The sequence below is a fragment of the Trachymyrmex septentrionalis genome, unplaced genomic scaffold (genome assembly GCF_001594115.1).
Source record: "Trachymyrmex septentrionalis isolate Tsep2-gDNA-1 unplaced genomic scaffold, Tsep1.0 scaffold119, whole genome shotgun sequence".
NCBI lineage: Eukaryota > Metazoa > Arthropoda > Insecta > Hymenoptera > Formicidae > Trachymyrmex > Trachymyrmex septentrionalis.
The window spans coordinates 1022885-1035457 of NW_017304320.1; the positions used below are offsets into that span (position 1 = coordinate 1022885).

At 34.9% G+C, this 12573-nt stretch overlaps 1 protein-coding gene across 5 annotated transcripts; it reads left to right on the top strand.

Moving 5' to 3' along the window:
• The first annotated feature begins 162 nt into the window (after window positions 1-162).
• On the top strand, window positions 163-12082 carry LOC108754490 (DNA topoisomerase 1). 5 transcript variants are annotated; one of them, XM_018496837.1, is made up of 12 exons: window positions 163-767; window positions 3181-3247; window positions 4409-4769; window positions 4849-5150; window positions 5221-5348; window positions 5421-5624; window positions 5702-5884; window positions 5973-6067; window positions 6946-7919; window positions 8383-8833; window positions 10362-10511; window positions 11435-12082. In XM_018496837.1, the coding sequence occupies exons 3-12, from the start codon at window positions 4423-4425 to the stop codon at window positions 11535-11537; spliced, it is 2937 nt and encodes a 978-aa protein (XP_018352339.1). In that variant the 5' UTR covers window positions 163-767; window positions 3181-3247; window positions 4409-4422; the 3' UTR covers window positions 11538-12082. The 5 variants fall into 5 exon arrangements, with proteins under 5 accessions (XP_018352339.1, XP_018352348.1, XP_018352322.1 ...); XM_018496846.1 differs by having other exon boundaries at window positions 163-409; XM_018496820.1 differs by lacking the exon at window positions 163-767 and adding an exon at window positions 2420-2893.
• Window positions 12083-12573: the final 491 nt, after the last annotated feature.

Genomic DNA, 12573 nt, shown 5'->3' on the forward strand with positions numbered 1-12573 from the left:
GTATACATTTACAGTATATTTAAAAATAAAATTATGTACAATTATTGCTATAAATTATTATCACGCAAGAGAGAGAATGACGTATTATTTTTCAAAACGTAAATATTCTTTTAGCTTATATTTCTCAAAAATAATTGCGCTACGGAAAATCATTTTTTCGAATATATAAATAAAAAAGAATCAACGGTTTTCTCGCACCGATGCTTCGAAAGTAGCGAACTGCAATTGATAATAATCGAACGTATGATGGAATTGTTCATAAGACATAATTTCACTATCGAACGTATAGTTCAATACAACTTCGCAAAATTTGATCCAACGTGAAGTTGAACCAAACGAAAGAGTTGGTTACGTCGACAAGGAATATCTCGTATAAACTTATTCTTTCAAAATCAGCAAAATCACAAAAGTATGAAATAATTTCAAAATTATCACGTTTCTTGCATCCTATAAACTTGCGTTGCGATTAGAACTCCGACGATATTGTAATTTACTTCTGAAATCTCTGGCGATTAATTCTCTTCGCGAGGGGATTTTTAAATTCCTGTGTTCTTGGAAGAGTTATTTTTCGCGAGAAGATCTTCCCCGCCATAAGAAAAAAGCAAAAGAGAGAATCTGTTAATTGAAAAATGAATTGATCGGTATATATTCTGATTTTGAATTTCGCTTTGGAGAACATTTTGTCGCCGGTCTTCTTATAGCTGCGAAATAAAATCCCAGGGTTGTGCGTAAAAAATAATAATCCACATCTATACAATGTAAACTATGTAAGCTATGTTTTATATGTCATCTATGTGTAAACAATCTATAGATCAATGGATGCGTTCAGTAGAACGCAACAGTTTTGCAACCGTTTTATGTCTGCTGAGATGGGACTATTTCTCTAGATGTAAAAGTAACAATCCGATCAGCGCGAAAGAAAATTTCCAACAGTTGCAAAATAAACAATCTGCTGAATACAGCCATTAAAACTTATGTTCTTTATTGTTGCACTGGACTGCACTACAATTTTTATCTTGTATATTTTTATTTATCAGTATCAAGTTATATATGAACAATTATGAAATTTAATTACTTCTTTTTGTACTGTGTTATTTAATTTATAATATTTTATATATTTTACGTTACTTGTATTATTTATAGGAAAAAGATTTTTAAACCTAAATTTTTTTATCATCTGTATGAACAATCTATAGATTATCAAAGCTTATGTTCTTTATTGTTGTACTAGACTGCAGTAAATTAAGTTTCCATCTTGCTTATGTATTTATTAAAATACTAAAATCAGATATATTAACAATCATAACATTCAATTAGTTCTTTCTGTACTGTGTTATACAAATTATAATACTTTATAATATTTTATATTGCATGTATTGTCCAATGAAAAAGATGTAAACTATATTTTACGTGACATTTGTGTAAACAATTTAATCATCAAAGCTTTGTTTCTGTATCATTGCATTAAGCTTTCCTCTCACTTACGTATTTTTATTTATCATATTTTTTTATCATATAATATATTAATAATCGTAAAACTCAATTCTTTCTGTTATATAATTTACAATAATTTACATATTTTACATTGCTCGCACTGTCTGCATGAAACAGATGTAAATTATATAGGCATTGCGTATCGTTTGTGTAAATAATTCTAATCATCAAAGCTTCATTCTTTATTATTGCAATAGACTACACAGCTACACTAGGCTTCCATCTTTCTTAAATATTTTTATCAATACTAAAGTCAGGTGTATTAACGATCATAAAATTGAGTTCTTTCTCTATATTGTTATATCCAATTTATAATAATTTACATATGAGCCTCCTGAGTTGACAAGTGGCATAAGTCCAAAGCTAGGAAAAATGCGTTCGTTATAGAAGTATTAAGAATGTTTGTTTTATCCATCAATTTAATTTACTTTTATTTTGTTTTTATGCTCATAAGAAATCAAAATCAAATTTAAATCATAAATAAAGTGATCGTAAAAAAAAGCTGGACTTAAGCTCACTATTCCAGCTTTTTTATTTTTTATGAACATAAAAACAGAATAAAAGTAAATGAAATTGATAGATAAAACAAACGTTCTTAATACTTTCAACTTCTATACAAACGCATTTTTCCTAATTTTGGACTTAATGCCACTTGTCGATTAAGAGGCTCATATTTTACATTGCATGTATCATCTACATGAAACAGATGCGTGTAAATTTAACGTAAACAATAGGTAAAAGTTCCATGTAAACGTAATCTCAAAATATACGGCACAACCCTGCAAAATCGCCTTCGCGCATCGAGTATTGAACTCGGCTGCGGAATCGTACCGGTTTCAATCGACCTCGCGCCGCGGTGAATGACACCCTCGGCTCGGTTCGGAGCACATCGGATCGGCTCGGGCCCGGCGATCGGGATCGCGGGATCGCGTCTGGCTGTCGTGCGAAGTACGAGGGAGGCGGGGCGAGCGGGCGCATGCGTGGTCGCGCGTTTCTGGCACTTAGACTGGTTGCGCGGCGTCGCGACGCGCACACGGAATACAGTCGTTCGTCGGACGCGGGACGGAACGGGCGCGTTGCGGACGGCTTAGGGTAAAGTGTGCCGTCTCTCCGTCTTTCTCTCTCTATCCCTCTTTTTTCTCTCTCTTTCTCTACTTCCCCGTCTTTCTCACGGTCTCTGCGAATTCGCTACACACCCGTCGGGAGGTCCACTGTGTGTGCGTACGCGCGCCCCAGCTATCCGCTCTCGGAGCTTCTTGTGTCTCACTTGGTCGACGGCGCAGCTGAATCACGATAGTTCTCGCGCCGCAAGTCCATAACTGCCCGCGCTGTGTACAGATTCCGTGCGTCCGGGGAAATGGAGCTCGAGCAGGCGGCACCGCAGATGAACGCGGACCTGGTAAGCGACCGCGATTCCGCGTCCACGTAGGCGCATGTTTTCGCGATAATCGCCCGTGGGAGCGCTCTCGCCTCTTGGTCGTCTCATCGTGCCCGACGCGAAAATTTTCTAAGTCCCAAAATGGCGTCTGCGACTAACAATAAGTCCTATCGTGGCGGACGGGCGAACCCCGAGGCGCGCGCGAGAGTGCTCCTCGTGGCTCCCCGGCTTTTCAATACCGTCGAACAGACGCGCGCGCCCGCGTTTGACCTTCCCGATCGCGTTGAACGGTCGCTCGTCTGTTTCAGGAGAAGAAGACCAAGGAGAGCGGCGGCGGCGGCGGCAGCGGCGACGGCGTCTCTGGGAATCATAGCGGTGAGTTCTTTACTTCTTTTACTCGGACGCGTGCGAGGTGAGTGTTGAACCGAACGGGGACGAATAGTTGAATTAAAATCGACCGGAGGACTCACGAGGATCACGGGGTAAGGGGGAATCGAACACGTGTCTCATCCCGTTCAGGGAAGAAGTGCTTGAAGGCGAAATGAGGGATCCTACAACTGCGGAAGTCGCCCTTCCCGTATCTACTTAATTATGAATTTTGCATCTTGAAAGTTCGGGAGTTTTCCAGCGAGAGGCTCAAGGATGCTTCGAGAAAATTCGAGTTGTCGATCGGGGATAAGATCGTTGTGGGTAGCGATGTTTGAAAAGAATAGTAGAGTTCCAAAACAAATGAATCATGTGCGATAGGTTTAAAGAACCGCGCGAATTTTTGATTGTTAATTTTTTATACACAAATTTATTCACATTTTTGATAAAAAATTTCATTAAATTTGTGTTTATTAATTCTAATTAATTTTAAAAATATGTTTAGGTTATTTTTGTCTATTTTTCTATTTTCATTTTTATTTTTATTAATTTTTTTATTGTTCTTATTTTTATGTGGTTCTTAATTTTGCATATTTTGTTGGTTATATATTGTTTTCAGCGATGGAGAGGATCTAATTCTAGAATGCTTAAATAACGATAACTATCTAAAGCCCGATTTCATCACAATATCAGATTGATTTAATTTATTCTTTATCTTATAATTCTAAGAATTAAAGCCGAAGTACAGACCTTTGCATAATGCAGGATGCATAAAGCATAAAAAGTCAATCAGAGTCTTTTGTTTCATGGAAACGAAGAAAATAAACTTTAATTAGTTCATTTTTTTATTAACTTTAATCTCAGTTTAATTTATTCTAACAATAAGTAATAACTTGAATCAGAGATTAAAGTTAATTTACATTGATATAAATCGGATTAAACGGAGTATTCTTGGTACTTGAGGTGTTCTTTTCAACTTTGAATTTTATTCGAAGTTTATTCCTTATTTTGTTATTATTTTAGGTACTATTAAACTAACATTTATTTTATTTCATTATATTAAACTTTATGTACCTTATAATTTTTAATGGACAGAATTATTTTGAAATTAATGATGAATTTCATGTGTATACTGTAAACTTCAATTAATTTAACATTTAATTTTCCTAGATCATATCAATGGCATGTCCAATGGTTTCGACAAGAAAAGGGAACACAAATCAGAACACAGAGACAAGGACAGAGAGCGGTCTCACAAATCGGATCATAAAGATAAAGATCGGAGCAAAGACAAGGAGAGGAATCATAAAAGCGAACACAAGGACAAACATAGACATAGCTCCAGTTCTGTTAAGGACAAGGAGAAGCATGATGGTAGCAATAGTAAAGACAAGGATAGAAAGAGTTCGTCGTCTAGTAAGGACAAGGAGCATAAAAGTAGCAGTTCATCCAGCAAAGATAAGGAAAAGGACAAAACTAGGGACAAGGAACATCATCACAAATCGAGCTCGAGCTCCAAAGATAAAGATAGGTAAAATAAAAAAGTGTCGTTTAAAATATTAATGATGTTTGACAGTGATATTTATCTGATTACAATATATTTTTACTAGGCATCACAGCAGTTCTAAGGACAAGGATAGCTCAAGCAAGGATAAAGATAGGCATAGACACAGTAGTTCCTTGAACTCTAGCTCGCGCGATAAGGATAAGGACCGCAGTATCTCGAAGGACAAGGATAGCAAAAAGCACTCGTCGGAAAAGGACAAGGACAGACATTCCACTTCTCACTCTTCGAGTGAGAAGCATCGTTCCTCGGAAAAAGATAAGGACAAGCACAGAGAAAGTTTGTCCAGCAAAGATAAGCATCGTCATGATAAAGACAAAGATCGCCATCGCCATGATAAGGACAAATGTAAGTAGCAATATTTAAGCTTATTTACGTAAATATTTATTTTCCCTTTTTAATCTTTCGCCAAATGCAGCCAAGCATCGGGAGGAAAAAGAGAAGAAGGATAAAGAGGAGATCAAAGTAAAGGAAGAACCGAACGTGAAGATGAATCATTTAAGTGAAGGATATTACAACCTAGAAATCAAGCCTGAGATAAAGGAGGTAAGATTTTGTTTGCAGTTGTTTTCGAGAATAAATATAAAATGAAATACTGATATGGATTTCTTTCTTTAGGAACCCATGACGCAACCAGAATTTGATGATGATGACGATAGCGGTGGTGAGCGGCCGCTTTATATTAAGGAAGACGATGATGATGAACCGATTAAGGAGAATGCTAGTATGGATTCAACGGATGGAAATGACACTAGGCTGTCGGATCTCCACAATACGACCATAAAGACGGAAAATGAATCGGGAGAAGAGGATGAACCATTGGTAAATTTTGTTTTTTCAATTTTGTTTTTTACGTTTGAAGATTATTTAGGTCCTTTTCTTTAAATATATTGATATAGTTATTGGAATCTAAGGTATCGTCAAGAGTGAAGAGAAAAATCGAGTCGGACGAAGATGAAGACGTTCCGTTGTCAACGCGTAAGAAAGCCAAGAAAGCTACTAACCAGAAGACCAAGAAGAAGAAACGAAAACACGCGGATGATGATGATGATGATTATGACGCCGAGCCTGAAGATACACCGGTACTAAATTTTTTTATTAACACTTCTTTCAAATTAATTGAAATGTAGATCGTAGAACAGTATGTTTCGTACCGTGCTTGTCTTGTAGAAACCAAAGAAGAAGACCACAAAGGTAAAAACAGAAGGCGAAGTAAGCCCGAGAAAGAAGAAACAAGAGGAGGAGCAGCAGGAAGTTTGGAAATGGTATGGACACTCACAAAGTTTTCCGCTTAAATAATCAATGCGGTTCTTCCTTAATTTTTACTTTAGTTATTTTAGATTAACTTTATTTATGATTTAAATTACATTTTCTGGTTCTGATATCCGTTTCTATCAATGTAAATTAATTTTAATCTTAGTTCAAATTACTCATCTTTTTTTAATTCTTAGAACTAGAAAAAGATGAAGTGTTAAACCTACATAGATAGAAAAGAACATTAATATGGAATTTATTCTGCTTCACAACGTTCAATAAGTAGATCTTATTCCTAGGGATGAAAGTATCATGATTGTAAGTCCCTAGGAAACACGTTCTTCTATTGGAGAATGAAATGTGAATTTTCCATAAGAATACATTCAGTGTCCAATAGGAGCGTTTGTCTCTCAGAGATAAAAGTCTCTAAAAAATTGGATATAACATTTATTCCTATATGAAATCGTAACCTATATTTCCTTACGACTTTCCTCTCGAATCTATATTTATTCTCAACTAAAAAATGCGAATAGGTGAATGTAATGCCGAGTCTTATAAGAAGCATACTAATTCGTTTCTCAATGAGAAGTTTAGTTAATCTTGGAGGCCACCACCATTATGTAGTTTATAAAACAAAAACGAATCCATCGATTTTGAGGTTATGTTTCTAGTCACGTTGGTTCGAATCGTTCGAATCTAATATCAAAATTTGAATTGATCTTTTATTTTCTTCTACTTTCATAATACTTTGTCTTGAGACTTAACACAATTTCTTCATTTAACATAATTTTAAGAATAAAATTGTGTTTGTATTAACATAATTATAACATAATTAACATAGTTTTATAATTATTATAATTAATATTTAACATAATATAATATTATTCAGGTGGGAGGAAGAGAAGAAAAGCGATGGAACAAAATGGTATTTCTTGGAGCACAAAGGACCAGTATTTGCACCACCTTATGAACCCTTACCCCCTACCATAAAGTTTTACTATAATGGCAAAGAGATGAAGCTGAGCGAGGAAACAGAGGAGGTCGCAACCTTCTATGCGCGGATGCTTGACCATGACTACACGACAAAGCCTGCTTTCAACAACAACTTTTTCCACGACTGGCGAGAGGTGATGACTGAGTCGGAGCGTGCCAAGATCACCGATCTGTCCAAATGTAACTTCAACGAGATGCATGCGTACTTCATGCAAAAGAGTGAGGAGCGCAAAGCCATGACTAAGGATGAGAAGTTGAAGATCAAAGAGAAGAATGAGGAGATACAGAAAGAATATGGTTTCTGCAGTATTGATGGCCATAAGGAAAAGATCGGTAACTTCAAAATTGAGCCGCCTGGATTGTTTAGAGGTCGTGGTGAGCATCCTAAGATGGGCAAGTTGAAGAAGCGAGTGCTGCCGGAAGATGTGCTCATCAACTGTTCAAAGGATTCAAATATACCAAAACCACCGGCCGGTCACAAGTGGAAGGAGGTGCGACACGATCCGAATGTAACATGGCTGGCTTCCTGGACGGAGAACATTCAGGGCCAGGTGAAGTACGTGATGCTGAATCCATCCAGCAAGCTCAAGGGCGAGAAAGATTGGCAGAAGTATGAGACAGCACGGAAACTGGCGCAGTCGATTGACAAAATTCGCGCAGAGTATCGAGATGACTGGAAAAGTAAGGAAATGCGCATCAGACAACGGGCTGTTGCTCTGTATTTCATTGATAGGCTGGCGCTCAGAGCCGGTAATGAGAAAGATGAGGATCAGGCGGACACTGTAGGCTGTTGCTCATTACGAGTGGAGCATATCAAGTTGCATGAACAGAAGGGCGGCAAGGAATACGTCGTCGTATTTGATTTCTTAGGTAATTGGATTATTGCAATATATTTTCATACATAATATATATTTATAATTAATCCTTTGGTGTGCTGCACTATGAAAACGATACATTTGGATATAGCACGGCCAATTTAATTTGATTGTTTATGACTTTCATGAAAATAGACATATTGCAAAGAATTTTTTAAATCAAAATGCTAGACATTAACGGTACCATGTAAATGTATGTAACTTTGTTAATAAAAAATTATAAGCGATAAAAAAACATTGGAAAAGCATCGGAAAAAGAAAGCTGGATATTCTTAGAGTGAAACCAAAGGATTAAAAAGTAGTTGTATTTTTTATATAATATATTTTTTAATTATATTTCTTAATTTCTTATTATAATACAATTTCTTTATATTATAATTCAATATTTATATATAATATTTCTTAACATTATAATTCAATTATGTGATTTCTAGAAATTAATCTAATTAATCTCGCAGGTAAAGATTCTATTCGATATTACAACGAGGTGCCAGTAGAGAAGCGCGTTTTTAAGAATCTGCAGCTCTTCATGGAAAATAAATCGCCTGGAGACGATCTGTTTGATCGTCTCAACACCACCGTGATGAATAAACATCTGAACGAGCTGATGGAAGGTTTAACCGCTAAAGTATTCAGAACTTACAACGCATCGTGGACGCTGCAGCAGCAGCTCGATAAACTGACTGATCCGAACGAAACAGAGGCAGAGAAGATTCTTTCATACAATCGAGCCAATCGCGCCGTTGCCATATTGTGTAACCATCAGCGTTCAGTACCGAAAACACACGCGAAATCCATGGAGAACCTAAAGGCAAAGATTGACACTAAGAAAGCAGTGATAGCAGAGTGTGAGCAGCAAGTAAAAGACGCTAAACGAGATGCAAAACACGGTTCAGTGAAGGAAAAAGTGTACGTCATCTTTTACTTACATTTTGTATATATAAAATAAATTTATAATAGATAATGAAATTTAGATTAATAATAATAAACTTATAAAGTAAGTTATTTGATAATTTAAATTTAACTATATAATGAATTTTGCACATTATATACACATAAAAACTTTATAATTTTAATAAATAATAATAAGGCTCTGTAAGTATAAAACAATATATGCAAAAAAAAGGGTAAAGAGCCAGTAATGTAGTAACAAACTTTAATTAAAATTCAATCATAAATTACAAAACGATAACAAACGTTTTGACTCCGCTCAAGTCATTTTCAATGTTGTAGTAATATTAAAACATCGTATAATATAAAAATATCTATGCTATTACATTCTTCATATCGTGTAGTCAGTTATATCAAAATTCAAAGTAGTTAGAAAAACATTCTAGAAATGACCGTGAACAAAACATTAATACTTGATACAAGCGAATTAATAATATATATATATATATATAATATAATCATGTACCTTGTCAATATCAGTAAAAGTCCATTAATTTGAGGGTTCTTTAATAAAAAAGAGAGAAAACGCATGTAGATGATCCATATCGCACAATGGTTTTTTCAAAAAATTTTTTAAGCAAATTTGCAAGAGTACGGAATATCTGACTTCCACAATATCGAATAACACAATGTCGAAAAGAAAAATAATCGAGAATGGAAAACGGCAAAAAAGGTGGAAGAGGGGGGAAGAAAAGAAGGTATTAGGAAAGAGAAAGAGAATGTAAAATTCCAGAATACGCTTCGAGCAAAGACTCCGTATCATTTTGTCTGTTTATTCCATGTTTCTGTTTTTTAAATGTGTACCATTTCAGATATTAATCTTTTATTATATGAAGGTTTTATATCTAATATGTCCACTTTATCCCATTTAAAATTGTGATTCTCCTGCATACCGATGGCTGGAGATCACCGATGGAGATTTTGAACTTATATTAATATCTGAAACATGTTCATGCAGCCTAGCCTTTAACTGTTCTTTTAGTCTTTTAGTCTAGCCAACGTAACTAACATCACAATTTTCACAGGATATTCTGTAAACCACATTTTGATTATGTATATGTTTCAGCCTATCCTTTCCTCTCTTTATAAAATTTTTTAATGTGTTAGGGAAGATAAAAGCCAATTTACAATTAAACATGTTAACGATAGGTGTGAATCTTTCAGATATTGTGGTATTAACGGAATGGAACAGTAAAAAACTTTTCTGTGTCATCCTTGTTATTCTTAAAACTATTAATGTTATTAATATGAAATTTAATTCTATTATGTGTGTGTGTGTGTGTGTGTGAATATAATATTTATAATTTTAGTTTAAATGTATTTAGATATAAAGGCTATTTTATGCCCGATAAATTTAAATTCTTTGCTAATTTAAAATTACTTGTTTTTTCTCTTTAAGTTAACTAAGAAAACTGACTTGTACATAGCTCATGTTTATATCGTGCAGCTCGCGTGTGTAAATTAATTGCTCTTAATGTTTTTATAGAACATATGAAAAGAAGAAGAAACAACTAGAAAGATTTAAGGATCAATTGACGAAGTTGGAAGTTCAGGCAACTGACCGAGAAGAGAATAAAGAGATTGCGCTGAGTACCTCCAAATTGAATTATCTTGATCCTAGAATTTCCGTGGCTTGGTAAGTATATTTAATATTTAACAGATTGAAGGACTCTTCCAATACAAAATAAATAACAATAAATAAAGGGCAAAGTAAGAGTCAAACTTTTAAAGAAATGTGTTTGACTCTTACTTTGCCCTTTATTTATTGTTATTTATTTTATATTTAATATTTTTTATCTAATTTTTTTCGTTTTTCATAAATTTTAATTTTATTATTTTATGTTAGTTTTTTTTTATTTCATATATTCACAATATTTATTCTTGCATATTTTATTTATTATAGCTGATATTCTTTTTGCTAAGAATCTCGGTACTATGTCTTAAATAATTTCTTCCAAAAAAATAGATGATTCAATTTCTCTCCAGAATTTCAGTAATGGATACTAAGTGATTATATGAGTTACTTGGTTTTAATTTAGGTTTCTTTTTTAAGTATTCTCCCTCTATAATCTTCTTCTATCAATGTAGCAATATAGCAAAATAGTACGATGCTATACCTGCAAAATAGAAGTCTTTGGATTATGTCGAAATCATCACTCAATAAAGATTGCCAATTTTTTCTCGGTCATTTCTGATTTCTGTACATCATTTATGTACTTGAGATTTGAAAACATGTTGCAAATTGGACTTGCAAATGTTGTAAAATTTCTGAAGACTTAATTTAATCAACAACTTCATAAACAGTTCTCTCTCTGCAGCATATTCAACTCTTTCCATATTTGTTGCTATTCTATAATTACTGTGCTCTTTGAACCGCTCCAATTCCATAGCAAAGGAAACTCCTTACTGCTAGAAAAAATATGGAAATTCGGTACTCCATTATTTCTCGCAGAGCTCGACAATTCTGGACAGAAGTTGAACCAATCATCATGATTAGTACTTGTCTTGCGCACTATTTCTCTTTGTCACATGTCTATACAAATTGTCTTGTTTCTCCAGGTGTAAAAAGCATAACGTCCCGATCGAGAAGATCTATAACAAGACTCAAAGGGATAAGTTCCGATGGGCAATAGACATGGCTGGTCCAGACTATGTGTTTTAACCCCGCGGATCGTCATCGTTGTTATCATCGTCAAGGCCAATGCATATCGGTCCATGAAAGGAGTACATCTCCAGCTGACGATGTATCTAGTGAATTTTACGTTCTAATGAGCAGCCAGGAGACTTAAAGTAAGACAAAGAGAACGAAAAAAAGAAGAAAAAAAGAACAGTGTAAACAGTATGGAAAATTTTTTACACTTACACGATAGAAATGTGAGAGTGTGGGAACATATTTTCTATAGGATGATGTGCATCGCGTGCGTTTTAAACAATGCAATTGGTATATTTAAAGTGATTAACTGAATGCAGTACGCGGATTCGACGAGCTTGTCTTAGACCGATCGTACGCGTTTTGCCATGGGTAAAATGCTTTCTATTTACATCGCTAGCTTGTTCGTTTACGTACTGATTCGTACAAGGCACTCAGAAGTGATAATTCATAGGGATGATAATTGAAAGGATGGTTGTCGCCCGAATTGCGAGGGAGAAACATATTTTTATTTTGTTTAGGTAGAAATTCATTCTGACTATGGCGTAAGAAACTAGTAAAAAATGAATTGTGGAAAAAAAGGATTTCAAATTTGTGGCATACAAGAAAGGCAGGGAATTTTGAATTTTGCGAAAAGCATAAGGAATGACGGACGGCATGCGAGAAAGCTATAACTATGCTATTGTATATATGTAGGACATATTCGTACGAGTGAGTTGCGGATATCGTTTACGATTGTGTCGATATTAGAAAAGAAAAAAAGAGACGGAAAAAAAGGAAGATGAGGAAGGGAAAGGAAGCGAAAGAAACCAACTCGGAGTAGGCAGCTGATAAATTTTATATTTCCCTTTAACGAGCATAAACACGCATAATGCACTTGTTTCTCATAAATGTATGATAATGTCATTCATCGAGTATCACGTTTACATTTTGCAGCATGTCGATACATATATGTATTCGTAGAACGTATTCGATATTGTGCACTCCTCTTTTGATATATAAATGAAAGAAAAAGCGTAACTAGCAAATTTTCGCCGGATAGTGGTTC